The following is a 13,590-nucleotide window of genomic DNA, read 5'->3' on the forward strand; positions in this document are numbered from 1 at the left end:
ATCACATGCATATTCTCGCCCTGTACTCTCCCTTTCTTGTTGCTAATATTGAAAATTAATGAATTTGAAGGTATAATATTGGTATGTAGTGTGTACATTCCTGAGTGTACAGTTAGAAAAAATGAATAGGTAAGTTACTATTACAATCCGTTACTTAATAATAATAGAAGTCTTAAAGATGCTAATTACATTACTTAAACAAAATAGTTAAATATTTAAACTTATCTAGATGCATTTAAGAATTTAACAATTTTAAACAATACTTAGTAAACCTTAGTAATTTAAACAACGCTATAGGGAAATTAGAAACTTAAAAGTGTATCAATAAGGCAAGTTGAATTCTTCTCTCTTATCAATGTAAACAGAAAAATCAAAGATAGGCAACTAAGAGATTTACGTGAAAAACATGTAAAAACAGTCAGTATATTTAGAGTTTGCATAGATTGGCCCCGGCCCGGGCCGCTGCCCCCCCTCGCGAGGGATGGTGTTGTCACTGTTTATGTTCCCGGGGGAGTCGGAACCGCTGCGGCCACGGCGTGGCCTGCTCGCGGGGGAGGCCATGCTGCTGGCACCGCTCTTCTTTCGGCCCCGGGATTCGGAGAGACCTGCTGTCCGGCGGCTCCAGCACCCGCCGCCGCTCACGTGGCGCAGGGCCGTCTGCCCGCCAGAGTCCTCTCCAGTCGACCCGGAGCCGGTCGCGGGGTATTGCCGTGGAGGAAATGTGCCCGGCCACGGTCGGCCACTGGCCGGGCGACGGTCTCCGCGCCGGCCCGTCCCCGCGGAGACTGGAGTTCAGGCTTTGGCGGGGTGGGCTGGCGCGCGCGCAGCCAGGACACGGGTACAGCGCACGCCCAGCCGCGCCAGGGTGTCTCCGGGCTGCAGACGGTGCTTCCGAGGGGCCGTGCCGGCCCTGCCGCTCCCAGTCATGGCCCGGGGGGTCCTTCCGGGGGTCCTGGTCCGGCCCCGCGCTCCATGTTCGTTGCCTGCACTGCTCTCCTCAGCCCGTGGTGCCCGGGCATGCTTCGCACAGCTACACGCAGCCGGGTCTCGTGCGTCGCTGCCCACATTTCACCCGCCCCGAGACGCCCCGGCCCTGCTCCCCCAGGTCGCCCCGACGGTTGTTGAGCGCCCTGGGACGGCCCGACACGGCGCCTCGCATCTTGGGCGTGCAGTTCCTCAGCCACACTAGGAAGTCCACGAGCGACGTGGTGGCCACTGCGGGCCTCACATCGCCGCCGGCCACGGGCGGTACGCACACGCCGCCAGACATGGCCCCGCCCGGGGGAGCGGCCACAGCCGCGGACACCGGCATGGATTCCCTTTTGCCGGCCACGCCGCCCTCGGCTCCGTCTACAATTTCGGGCCACAGCCTCGGCACAAGCCCGCCCGGCCGCCCGCAGCCCCGTGTGCCCGGGTCGTCTCGGTTCGGAGTCCCCTGGACTCCATCCGCAAATTTGCGCCATAGTCCCGGTGCAAGTCCGTTCAGCCATTCGCCTTGCCGCTTGGGATGGCCGCGGTGCCGCCTCACGGCTTCTCCTCAGGCACGGCGGCCGCCCTTCTGGGCCGGGGCTCCACATGGAGCTCCGCCGGGAGCTCCACACGGGTCAGAGGCGCGGCGGGAGTTGCCGCTGGCCGCGGAAGGGTCCCCGCGCTCGGGCTACCATCTTCCGCTCGGCTGCTCCTCGGCTGGGCTTCAGCCCGCCCGTGACCCCCAGGCAGAGCCGCCGTGCGGCTGCGCTGCCCCAGCTCCCGCCGCCGTGCCGCTCCCGGTGCCCCGCGCCGCTCCGGGCGCGGTGCTGCCCGCAGCGGCCGGGCTGGGCTTGTCGCCCTCGGCGGGAGCGGGCAAGGCCGTTGCGGCAGGCGCGGGGTCCGCATGGGCGCTGCCGCTCATGGTCCTGGCTCCGCTGTCGGAGCCGTGTTTTGCCACTCGTAGTCCCGGGCGGCCCCACGCCACTCCATCCTTTTCAAACATCGCGCCGCTGCTGCTGGTAGGCACAGCAGCCGCTGCCTAGCTACCCGCTTGCAGCACGGACCATGGTCTATGCATGCCTCCCGCAGAGGCAGTCTGTAAGGTGGCCACGAGAGAGGAAGAGAGGATACCATGTCCCGCTTTCGGCATGGGCGAAATGGCGCCGCCCATGCTCCAGCGTGGATTCAAAGTCCGTTCCTTTTCACCAGTCACACAATTTACGACATGCACCTTCCTCCCGGGACCCAAGCATCCGTGAAAATTTAGCATAAAAAGGTACATTCCAAGGCCCCTTGTCCGAGTTCCCGGCACCCCCCCCCCCCCCGCTTTCCACATGGTAAGACCACGTGGAGGTCGCTGCCCGGGCATGTCTGTGGGGGGAGAGACTCAAGGTTTTCCTTTGTGGATGAGTTTTGTTGCGCGGATTTTAAAATGTCCATTTTCTTCACCTCTGCTTTCTTTCCGTTTCTCCACTCCCCTCTCCAAGTAGTTTCACCAAGAACTGTAAACAGTACCAGTCGTGAAACAGTTATCTTCATGAATTTTAAAAGTCCAGCTATTTTATGTGTGTTAACTCGTCTTCAAAGTCCTTTCAACATTAAGCTTAAGGCTTTTGCAACATTCTGTGGTTCACGTGAATGAAAAGTTTTCATTTTTTCTTTCCTTTTTTTTTCCTTTTTCTATTTTTTTTCTTTTTTCTATTTTTCCCACCCTCTCACCTGGACGAAGGTTTTTCTTCTTCTTTCTTGTTTCTTCTTTCTTCTTTGTTTACGAGAGGTTTCTCTTCAAACGTAGGCAAATTCCTACCGAGATTTTCAGGCCTTTACTTTGAGCTCAATTGTGGTTACTTCACAGACGCCCATCAGAGTTTCCTCTTCTCTGGTACCTGGCGTGTATGACTTTTTAATGGCGGGTGTCCTTCAACTTATATTAAAGTTGGTACCTGACACCTGTCCGTAATTTTCCCTGATTCAGGATAGGCCTGGGTCTCTGTTACGGGCGCCAAATGTAGCAGTTATTATTATAATAAATAAATAAGTCCCATAGGGACCATGGTGAACACCAATGTGGTGATTAATGAATCTCTCTTTATTCAAATAGTCACAGCTTAAATAGTAGTTTCAAATGATCCCACGTCACACAGGTAATTTCCTAAACCAATCCCATACAAGCATTCAAGTGAGCATGTGCAAGAGAGTACTTAAAACTACAATTCCCAGAATGCCTCTGCAGCACCTGGTATAGCCACACCCCACATCCTCTATCAGACAAAACAAGACAGAAGTAAAACCTCTTCTATCATGCAGGGCTTTAAAACATTTTGCAGCAAAAAAAGAAACGGACAGTCAGAAAAGTAGTAGAATTAATGAAAGTTGTATCAAGTGAGAGTCTTCTCCAAATCTGCTTTCAATTTGTGTAAATAACTGCAAAACCAGCAACTTAAAAACATTCAGTAAGATGCCAGTAACCAGTGAAAACCAGTTTCAGTTAATTAAAGTCATTCCCCAACACTCAAAAAAAACATTAGGAATCATGCATCTCTGTCTCACCTACCTGGTATGCTTGCACAGAAGTACACTACCAGCCTACATAAAAAAGAGGACAGTTTCAGTATTAACATCTTGCAGGTAAAAGTAATAGTCTGCAGAATTATTGTCAAGAACTCCTGACATTGGTGAAGTGCTGGTCTTTGAGTTAAACATTAAATTCCTTTGGTTTCAGGTCCCTTATCACAAGAGCTACAACATGCACTTAGTGGGGACTGGCATGTAAAAATTTCCATTGCTTTCTGGGTAGATGTAGTGGGCTCAGAAGTGGCTGATCATCCCCCTCTTAATCTGAGTCCCTAGGAGACCCTCACAGATAACGTAGACTGAACAATGTCTTGTTCACTCTGAGTCTGCATTAGAACTCTCATTATCACAGATGCACAAATAGCACAGCATCAACATTGGGCACATTCACACTCCCAGATAAGTGTGCTTTACTGACCTTTGTGACAGAATAAGGTACATAAATAGTCAGTGATAAATATACTGATATGAGACAGCACAAGCAATGGTATTGCCATGAAATAAGCAATGGTATTCCTATGAAATAAGGGGGAGCAGAGGGGTACAGCCCATTGGCCATTCAAGGATACAAAGGGGGAGTCTCCCCTGACCTCCTTCCCCTTTTAAGTTGTATTTATATTTTTTTCTTTGAGAGTTGTGAAAATACAACATTCCAGTTGATGTCATCTCATGATAAGGTGCAGTTTGAGTGACTTTACTCATATGTACATGTAAAGCATGTACAGGTTTTACTTCATAAGCATATGCAGGGTGTTAAAAGTAATAGGTATTTGCAAGCCAGTGAAACAAAAGTTCAGCTTTTGGGCACCGGTTTGGCCATTCCTCTGGCTCAGTTCCATCAGCTGCAATTGTTTGAAACAGGGCACAACCACAACACCTCTGTGTCGCTCCATCGCTTGTTCCATTCCTTTCTCAGGGCAGCACACCAAGCTCCCTCAGTGTCTCTGCTCCTAATATATGTAGAGCTTATTTCTGGTAAACTATTGCCAACAGAGACACTTCTCTTTGCTCAGCTTTGTCTTTTAGCATTTCTCCATAGGGACTGAAAGAAAATGTCAGCTTATGGCACCTGTACTATAAGGCTACAGAAAATGTTATGTGAGGCCTCTACCATAGCCAGATGTCATTGTTCCTTGGGAAACGACAACAGTCAAGAAGTACATTTTCTGTTTGCAGTAGTAAGAGAATACACCTTTACAGGATGTGTACATGCAAAGTATCTTATGCGAACAGATCTTTTAAGAATGCACACTACTGGAAAAAGCATAAGCCAAAAAAAAACGAAAACTAGTACTGGTAAAAACAAAACTGCTGTGGATAAAAGCCAACTGACCAGAAAGCACAGAACAGCCTACAGGGATTTCACAAGGCATGAAAATTTCACACCACTTTATAACAGAATAGTCTCCATTCAACAGAATCCCTTTAGCAGACCACTGGAGGTCTTCCAAGGCCTCTGGACACAATCCTAATTAATGCGCTCTCATAGGCTCCTGCCTAAGCAGGGAGGTTGAACTAGATGACATCCAGTGATCCCTTCCAACCTTATCCATTTTCACATTCTGTGAAAACGAATAGCAAGTCCAAATCCCTTCTCACAGTTCCCATTACATAATTTTCCTGTTGACTTTCAGACTGTGTTGTTAATACTGGCCTCGTGCACACAACTGGACATGAAAACCTGAAAGGATATGAGCGATCTATCCTAAAGGGGGAAGACATAGCAAAAAGCAATAAGCACTTCTTCTAGTCATCTCCTCAGTGTTCATTTGTACTGCCTTGCATAGTCTCAAGCACACAACACTTTCTGGACACTGATACCCTTATTCATTATGCAAATGAATAAGCTCCTTCTGTAGATATTTCCCTCGTAAAGTTATTCCCAGCTATCCTAAAAAGGGATGTCTGTTACACTTGTTATTCAGCAGGGCTCACTGATAGTAGGTCTTCAGCTGAATAACAAGGTGAGGGATCTCACAGGATTTCTTTTAACACTACTACTTCTGTAGCTGCACTGATGAGTGTGGGGTTTTCCAAACAACCAGTGAAGTATTTGACCTAAGACAGCAAGTCACTTTACAAGGTTTCTCATAATGTTTAAAGAAGACCCCCTGTATCCTGAACCAAAATGGTTCCAATGGTTCATGTAGTGAAACAGCTGATAAAGCTTCAGGCGTTTCTCAAACCCTGCAGCTTTGGGAATTTTACTGTGATAAGCAGAATAAAAAGAACTGCTGAAGCCACCAAACATCCCAGCTATTGCAAGCTCATACTCTGAATGACCATAGAAAGAAGCCGGATCAAAGATAATTGGACCAGAATCATCCTCAGCTACGTTTCCTCCCCAGAGATCTCCATGCAGGAGAGCAGGAACAATTTCTACATCACAGAACAAACTGGGTATCTTCAGCTGCAGAAGAAAAAACAAGACATTTAATGCTACATTCTAAGGTGAATGATTGTAGAGTTTTATCTGCACAAACAGCATAGGACCAGTAAACAAAGATGTTGAGCAAATCCAGAGGATTACTATTTTTCATAGAGTCAGCAGCAGAAGAAGAGCTATACAAGCCTTTTTTAGCAAGAAAACTAAAAATTTAAAACTGTATTTGGTGCTGGAATATTGACCAGATTTAAGACCAAACAGCACCACCACTCCATCATTAGAAGGCTAATGGATTTCTCACCAACCCTGAGGTATTTTCACAAAGTAGTATCCAAGGAGCTAATACTGCAGTCATAAATGCAAACAATGTGCTTATGTACATTTCTCATCATGAACATGTTACAGGGAATGAGAAATATGGACTCCATTTAGTATTTCCCAAATACTAAGGCAAAGTGTTATCTGTCACTCTGGAATTCATTTTGCAATACTAGCATAGAGTGACACAGCAAAAGCCCTTACACTTTAAAATAAAGGGCCTTCTAACACCTGAAAACTGGAGTTTCTTACCAACAGAACCTGGGCCAAAACAACAAACAGGAACTTTGTTTTAAGTAAAAAAAATCTGAATAACTGATACCCAGCCATCATTATAATGAGAACTGAGAGAACTGCTCCTACCTGAAGTTGTGCCCAAAGTTCTCTTGCTTCCCTGTCTCCTGAATTCTTTTCTATCATGTCCATTTGGGGCTGGATTCTTTGTTTGGCAAAGAAGGTCACCCAGTCACTCTGCCAGTCATTCACCTGAAGGACAGGACTGACATGTCAGTTCTACACCACACAAAAGGCAGATTTTCTTCTTTTTCAAATAAACATTTTGAGGATTATACAGCCCTTGTGCTGGTACTAACTACAATGATAAATGCTACCATTTAACTGGATGCTCTCTTAAAACATTAGGGGAGTAAACAGTTTTCTCTTGGTGATTAAGAAATGGAAGAGCTGTGGATGTCCAGCGCAGCAAGAAGTGCTGTCCAAAGCACTAGTTTCCTTAGAAGACTGGAAAATGTTTTTTCTTTTCACTGCTCCCCAAAAAATCATTTATGATAATAATTTTGACCCTTTGTGTGATTGAAGAGAAAAAAAGGTAAATTTAAAAAACTATAAACTTAAAAAGATAAACTTCTGATGAAGTCAAACCTACCTGTGGAAGATAGCCACAGCAGGTAACTGTATGAAAGCCAAACTGATCCACAAACTGGACTTCTGTTTGCCCTTGCCCTTTACCTTTCAAATCAAAAACAAAAATTCAACACTAATGACAAAATACTAAGCAGCCACAATGCAAATGAACCTTAAAAACTATGCAAAAGTACAATGCTGCTTCTACTGAGAAAAAAAAAACTGCACCTTAATGCTCTTTTTTACCATGGTTGCTGCTGTTTTTTAAGTTTAAAGCTCAATGTAATGCAGCCATATTCTACTTTTCATAATCGCATTTTGAGGTACTGTATCTCCTCTGATGCCACGTTCTTCTAGAAACTGTGGTTTAGACTCCTGCCAGTGCCAAACTGACTGTGTGTTTTGCTCACAGAGATCCCAACAGAGCAAATAAAAGGAAAAAGAAGACCCCCTAGCTGGGTGCTACTATCTTTAGTGGAAGAAGACAAACTTGTCCTGAAGTGGCAAAAGCTATTTCAACTATTCTGTAGGTTATTACTACTTAGGTTAAATTTGCAAACAGTACTGTACCAACTGTGCTCTCTTCCTTCTTCAGCTTCTCTCCAAGTTGCTGGTTATGAAGGTGAAGATCAGCCAGCTGTGTTCCAAGAAGAGCTGAATGTCTATGAAACAGTAATATTCTTAGCAACACTGACACAAGAACAAATCCAGGTCTTGATAATCACAGAATTACTTCAAAAGACTTATCTAGTAAGTAAAAGGAATTATTTTGTTAGAGATGTAGAACTTTTCACAAGATTCCAGTTAAAAACACCTCCTCTACCTATGAATATTGCACATAGACAAAATGTATTTATGTGGTTGTTTCTGACATGATTTTTAAAAATGAGGAACTACCAGTTCTAATTTCCATGCAATATCACTTTCAGAACTTCCAGTAAGATATCTGTAAGAAAGCACAACACATTATGTCTTTTTTTTTTTTTTTCCATGACAAAATAGCTTTGGGAAATAGGGCCAAACAAGGCTTTCTTCTTTGTATCTTTCCTCTGGCTTCTTTTCTCTAAGAGGTTTAGAAGATGTGCCAGTCAGGTCGACCTTGTTTATTATCTACTTTTAATAACAGCTCATTCTCTACCCATTGCAGAAAAGTCTTGCAGCAATTACAAACAACTCTTACAGTCAGTTGGCTCCCACATCAATAAAAGTATATTCCTTTTCCTGTCTTTAACCTTTCTCAACTTTCCCTGTTCTCAGGCCACTGTCACTTAAGCCAAACTTATTTCTTCATTTTATTCCTTTTAGCACAGGTGGTAGCTATTCCCAGAATTCTGCACAACAAAGGAAATCTTTGCAACCCAAAATAAGATCTTTGCCCTTTCTATGGGAGCTCTTCATGAATTAGAGACTCTGTCAGTGAGCAGGACGAGGGATGAATTTAAGCTGGCTGTAGAATTTCTGAGAGTGAGGTGAAAAACTGGTCATGACCACCTCCCTAATGGTATCAGACAGATGGATTTAACATATTAAGTGCTTGTCACAAAAAAAGGTCAAAAGTTTGAAACTATCAAAACGAAGGTAAAAGTTGTAAAAATATTGAAATTAATTCATTCGGGGAAATGCTTCTGCATACTCATGACAAGCAATAAAGCATTGGCTCTTATATCAAAGGCAAGTACACAGAACAGGTGATCAGGTCATTTTCCTTACTATAAAAAGGATTCTTACTTTTATCACTAATTACCTAAACAAACAAATCCAAAATTAACCAAAATCCAGACTAATTTCTTGATGTATGGCAAATTTTCTATGTGAAGCATTATAACTGTATTTTATACAGTTTTATACAGTTCTGTGCTGTATAACTTTCCGTATGTCTCCTGACTTGCTCTATAAAAAATTTAAACAAGTTTCCCCTCTGAAAACAAGTGACATAACTGTCGTAACAGCCAAAATTTCTGGTTAAAGGAGGCAAAGATAACACTGTGTTTTACCTGTTTAAGCCCCTCATTTCCAAATGTTCCATCACAAACGCTGTGCTGCCCCCAGGCAGATCTATAACTTTGATGGGTTTAGGCACTTTTATCGCCTGTGTTTTCAGGAGGGCTTCCAAACTTGCCATTTCTCCCTCAAACATTCTTCTGGCCTGCCAGATATTAGAGAAAAGCATCAGTCTCCACGAAAATCAGTCACAGGTAAACAAGGCACTTTCACATAACAGCATTTTCTCAAAACCAATCAAGGCTGTAAAAGTTAAATGCTTCTACTTTAGAAGAGTCAGGCAGACATTGCAGAAAAAGAGCATGTGGGAAATCCAACAGACCTGATTGAAAATAAAAGCAAGGAACTGTAAGAAATAAAACAGAAACCACAACGAATAAAATAGAATGTTACCCCTTTAGTACTGATACATGAAACAGCGTCAAAGGACAATTTGCATTAGATAGTAAATAAAAATTTCAAAGCCTGTGATATCCAAAGGATATCACAGAACATTTTGGGTCTGAATGGACCTTAAAGATCATCTTCTTTCACTCCCTGCCATGGGCAGGGACATCTTCCACTAGACCAGGTAGCTCCAAGACTCATCCAACCTGGCCTTGAACACTTCCAGGGCTGGGGTAGGCACAGCCTCTCTAAGCAACCTGTGCCAGGATCTCACCACTCTCACAGAAAAGAATTTCTTCCCAATATCCTATCTAAACCTATTTTTTGTTAGTTTGAACCCATTCCCCCTTGTCCCGTCACTGCATGCTCTTGTAAAAAAGACATCTTTCCTGTCTGCCCCTTCAGGTACTAGAAGGCCACAATTAGGTCTCCCCACAGCTTTCTCTTTTCCAGGCTGGACAATCCCAGTTCTGTCAGCCTTTCCTCACAGAAGTGCTCCATCCCTCTGACCATCTTTGTAGCTCTCTTTTTGACTCACAAGTGAAGAAATACTGTTCTACTGAGCCATGATTTAGCTCTGTTCAGAGGAAATCAGTTAATACTCTCTCTGTCTAAAGCATCACAATAGGTTACAGCCTGCTGCTAAAGTAAGAGTAAAAACTACTGATGAACAGCTGCTGCTGTACACACAGCACAGCATTTACAACAGACCTGAATGAAGTTCGCTTTCATCAGTGCTCAGGATCCACACACAGGCAAAAGCATGGAAAAGGAAACTGCTGGATAGAAAATATACCCAGATCTTTTTGTCCCGAAGCCTAACCTTGTAGCTAGCTGGATTGTACAGCTAAATGCACAATTAGCAAAGGCATAGGAAGGGCCAATTCAAACTACTATTTCTGTTTCAAACAACCGATGCTACCAATTCAAAGTCTTTTCTGTAAAGCTGGATAACCTTCCTATATTATGCCATGTTACCACCTCTGTGCATTCATCTAGCTCCCCAACACGAACAGAAAGCATAGAGAAACTTGGAATAGATACAGTGGCATACATGCTTTCAAACACATTTGTTTGCTATGAAAAGTAAAGTTTTGACTTCTGTTCTGCCATTGAAACTATTTACTTCACAGACACAAATATATTGTATCTTTAAAGGAAATTCCACCTGACCTCTGCTTTTGCTGCTGTAGAGCTATGTTGCATTGTACTTAGGTCTATCAAATGCTGACAGCTACCTTCAACAGCAGTTAGTTCCAAGTATTGAAAGGACAAAATCTTGATGAATTGTGGCAAAATATCACTTACTGAGCAGAGCTCCTTCTCACATACAGGGAATTAATTAGTGGTTTACTTACAACCAAGAAAAGTGCAGACAATTTTACACCTGCCAGGTTGCCTTAGCCCCTAATACAGCACTCGCAGTCACAGTTACACCACTGTTACCCCCCCTCCCCCAACCCCCAACCCCCCACAAATGACAACATTTCACGGTACTGCATGCCCTGGACAAACAATACTGATACCACAACACCATCCCACCACAGAAATTATTTAGGTTGGAAAACACCTCCAAGATCATTGAGTCCAACCTTTGACCCATCCCCACTTTGTCAACCAACCCAGAGCACTTACGCCATGTCATTGTTTCTCAAACACCTCCAGGTAAGGGACTCCACCACCTTCCTGGGCAGCCCCTTCCAATATTTAACAACCCTTTCCACGATGAAATTCCTCCTGATGGCTAGCCTGAACCTCCTCTGGTACAGCTTGAGGCCGTTTCCCCGTGCCCTGTCCCTAGCTTCCTGGAAGCAGAGTCCGACCCCGCCCTGGCTCCACCCTTCTGTCAGGGAGTTGCAGAGAGCGAGAAGGTCCCCCCTGACCCTCCCTTTCTCCACCCCCCCAGCTCCCTCAGCTGCTCGTGGTGCTCCAGACCCTTCCCCACCTCAGTTTCTTTTCCTGGTCACGATCCAGCCCCTTGATTTCGTTCTTGTCCTGAGGGGCCCAGAACTCCCCGCGGACTCGAACTGTGGCCCCAGCAGTGCCCAGCACAGGGACAGTCACTGCCCCGGTCCTGCTGCCACACTAGTGTTGACCCGAGCCAGGAATGCTGCTTCCCACTGCGCCGCTTGCCCACCTCCCTCGCCCCCGCTCCGTACCCCACCACACCTCCGCCTGGGAGTTGATCTTGACGAACACCCGGCCGCGGTCCGTGTCGTAACTGCGGCCCTGGCTGATGCAGCCGCCGCCGGTGTGCCCGGTGTGCCGCAGCAGCGCCGTGCCGAGCTCCCGCCTCAGCGCGTCCTCCATGGCGCCCGCGCGGCCGCTGCGGCTGCGCGCGCAGCTGAGCGCGCACGGGGCGGGAGGTGGCTGAGGGCTCTCGCTCCTCCTGTGCCGGCAGGCTTAGTTTTGTTCTTACTGCTTCCATAGAATCACGAAATATGCCGAGCTGGAAGGGACCCTCAAGGTTCGAGTCCAACCCTCAGCCCTGCACAGGACCACCGCCAAGAATCACACCGTGTGTCCCAGAGTATCAGCCAAATGCTGCTTGAGCTCTGTCAGCCTTGGTGCTGTGACCATTGCCCCGGGGAGCCTGTTCAGTGCCCGACCGTCCGACAAGGGAAGAACTATTTTCATAATATCCAACCTAAACCTCCCCTGACACGACTTGAGGCCATTCCTTCTGGCTCGGGCCTTGTCTCTGGTCCTCACAGAGCAGAAATCAGGGCCTGCCCCTTCTACCACTTATAGTGAAAAGTTTGCATTAACGAGAGAGGACAGAAAACAGCCTTGACGTATTTCAATTTCCTACAATGTTTTTTCTTCAAAAATGCACAGTTTCATAATAGAGGTACTGTGTCTTCCGTATCTACTGAAAAGTTTATTTCAATTTAAAAACCTACGTCTTGAAGAAAAAGACAAGAAAAAGATTCAAATATGATACATGCAACAAGACCAACAAAAGTAGTTAACAATAGTGAAAAAATGCAAAAGTTTGATATGCTGCAGTTCAATAATGACATACATAATCTGACAGAAATTAATCTTAAGTTTCAAATAAATAAGCTATAGTTCCTAGACGTGTCCTCGCTGACACACACAACTGCTGTCAGAACTCCACTCGCTGTTTGTCAAATCCCATAGTAGTCTCTTAATGTAAGGCAGCTTGTTGTGCAGATACTGGCATCTGTTATTCAGAGTAGCTGGGGCTAGACTGCAAAAGAGAAGTAAGAAAATTTGGGCATACAAACATGTCCTTTCCTTTAAAATAGCCTTAAGCCAGACTTAGCACTTACCACCTCCTACAGACTTTTATCTTCTCATACTCTGGTAAGACTTTTGAGAAGCATCTTTAAGGAAAAAAGAAAAAAAACACACAACACAAAACCAAAAATATAAAGCCAATATGAAGAATATTTCACTATTAACACAAAACTCAAAAATATGTACACCAGTAAATATACAGTTTGATTCAAGATTCTGTGAGCCATCACCTGCCTGCTTTGCAAAAAAAAGCACCAAGTTCCCATATCGCCCAAGATCAGCAAGTAAACCTGTCAGCTAGCAACAAAATCAGTACCTGCTCCAATACTCCCTTTGGCACATGCCTCACGCTGCCATGCAGCTCAGAGAGGTGCAGTCTGAGAGATGGACAATTTTTTTGGCTGCGTTTTGTAAAAAAATCAGCGCCAGCCAACATAGCACCTCAGCAAGTATGCCAATCATTTAAGAGAATTTAAAATTATACTCCTTCCCAAAATGCACGAATCCTGATACTGAAGATGTGGTATTTGCTTATCCAAATCAGAACCGTCTGCGCTGGACACCCCGTGCACACCGGGGCGTCTCTGTGCGGCCATTGTGACCTCGCCTGGTGACGGGGGCTCTGCAAAGTTCTGGCGTCACAAAGGGGATCCCCGGCTCCCCTATAAAAGCGGGTGACCCGCAGGTCTCGCACACCACCATGGCCCGCTACCGCCGGCGCTCCCGCAGGAGCCGCAGCCGCAGCCGGAGCCGCCGCCGCTCCCGCCGCCGGGGCGCGCGGAGGAGGCGGCGGGCTGGATCCCGCCGCTCCAGATATCGCCGGCGCC

The 13,590-nt window shown here is 45.7% G+C and overlaps 1 protein-coding gene across 2 annotated transcripts; it reads right to left on the minus strand.

The window, feature by feature from the left end:
* Window positions 1–4,161: 4,161 nt before the first annotated feature.
* Window positions 4,162–13,222, minus strand: LOC114063872 (ketosamine-3-kinase-like). 2 transcript variants are annotated; one of them, XM_027896444.1, is made up of 6 exons: window positions 13,080–13,222; window positions 9,106–9,257; window positions 7,682–7,773; window positions 7,134–7,216; window positions 6,611–6,733; window positions 4,162–5,953 (listed from the first exon to the last, which is right to left on the minus strand). In XM_027896444.1, exons 1-6 carry the CDS (start codon window positions 13,197–13,199, stop codon window positions 5,615–5,617), a joined length of 909 nt encoding a protein of 302 aa, XP_027752245.1. In that variant the 5' UTR covers window positions 13,200–13,222; the 3' UTR covers window positions 4,162–5,614. The 2 variants fall into 2 exon arrangements, with proteins under 2 accessions (XP_027752245.1, XP_027752244.1); XM_027896443.1 differs by lacking the exon at window positions 13,080–13,222 and adding an exon at window positions 11,669–11,820.
* Window positions 13,223–13,590: the final 368 nt, after the last annotated feature.

Source organism: Empidonax traillii, unplaced genomic scaffold, assembly GCF_003031625.1.
Source record: "Empidonax traillii isolate 1590-97213 ecotype Southwest subspecies unplaced genomic scaffold, ASM303162v1 scaffold497:size1267575, whole genome shotgun sequence".
NCBI lineage: Eukaryota > Metazoa > Chordata > Aves > Passeriformes > Tyrannidae > Empidonax > Empidonax traillii.

Coding starts and splice junctions, on each gene's coding strand:
- LOC114063872 (XM_027896443.1), bottom strand. CDS start 11,809: ATGGAGGACGCGCTGAGGCGGGAGCTCGGCACGGCGCTGCTGCGGCAC. Junction 7,217..7,681: donor GAAGGAAGAGAGCACAGTTG/GTACAGTACTGT, acceptor TTGATTTGAAAG/GTAAAGGGCAAGGGCAAACA. Junction 6,734..7,133: donor GCTGTGGCTATCTTCCACAG/GTAGGTTTGACT, acceptor CCTGTCCTTCAG/GTGAATGACTGGCAGAGTGA.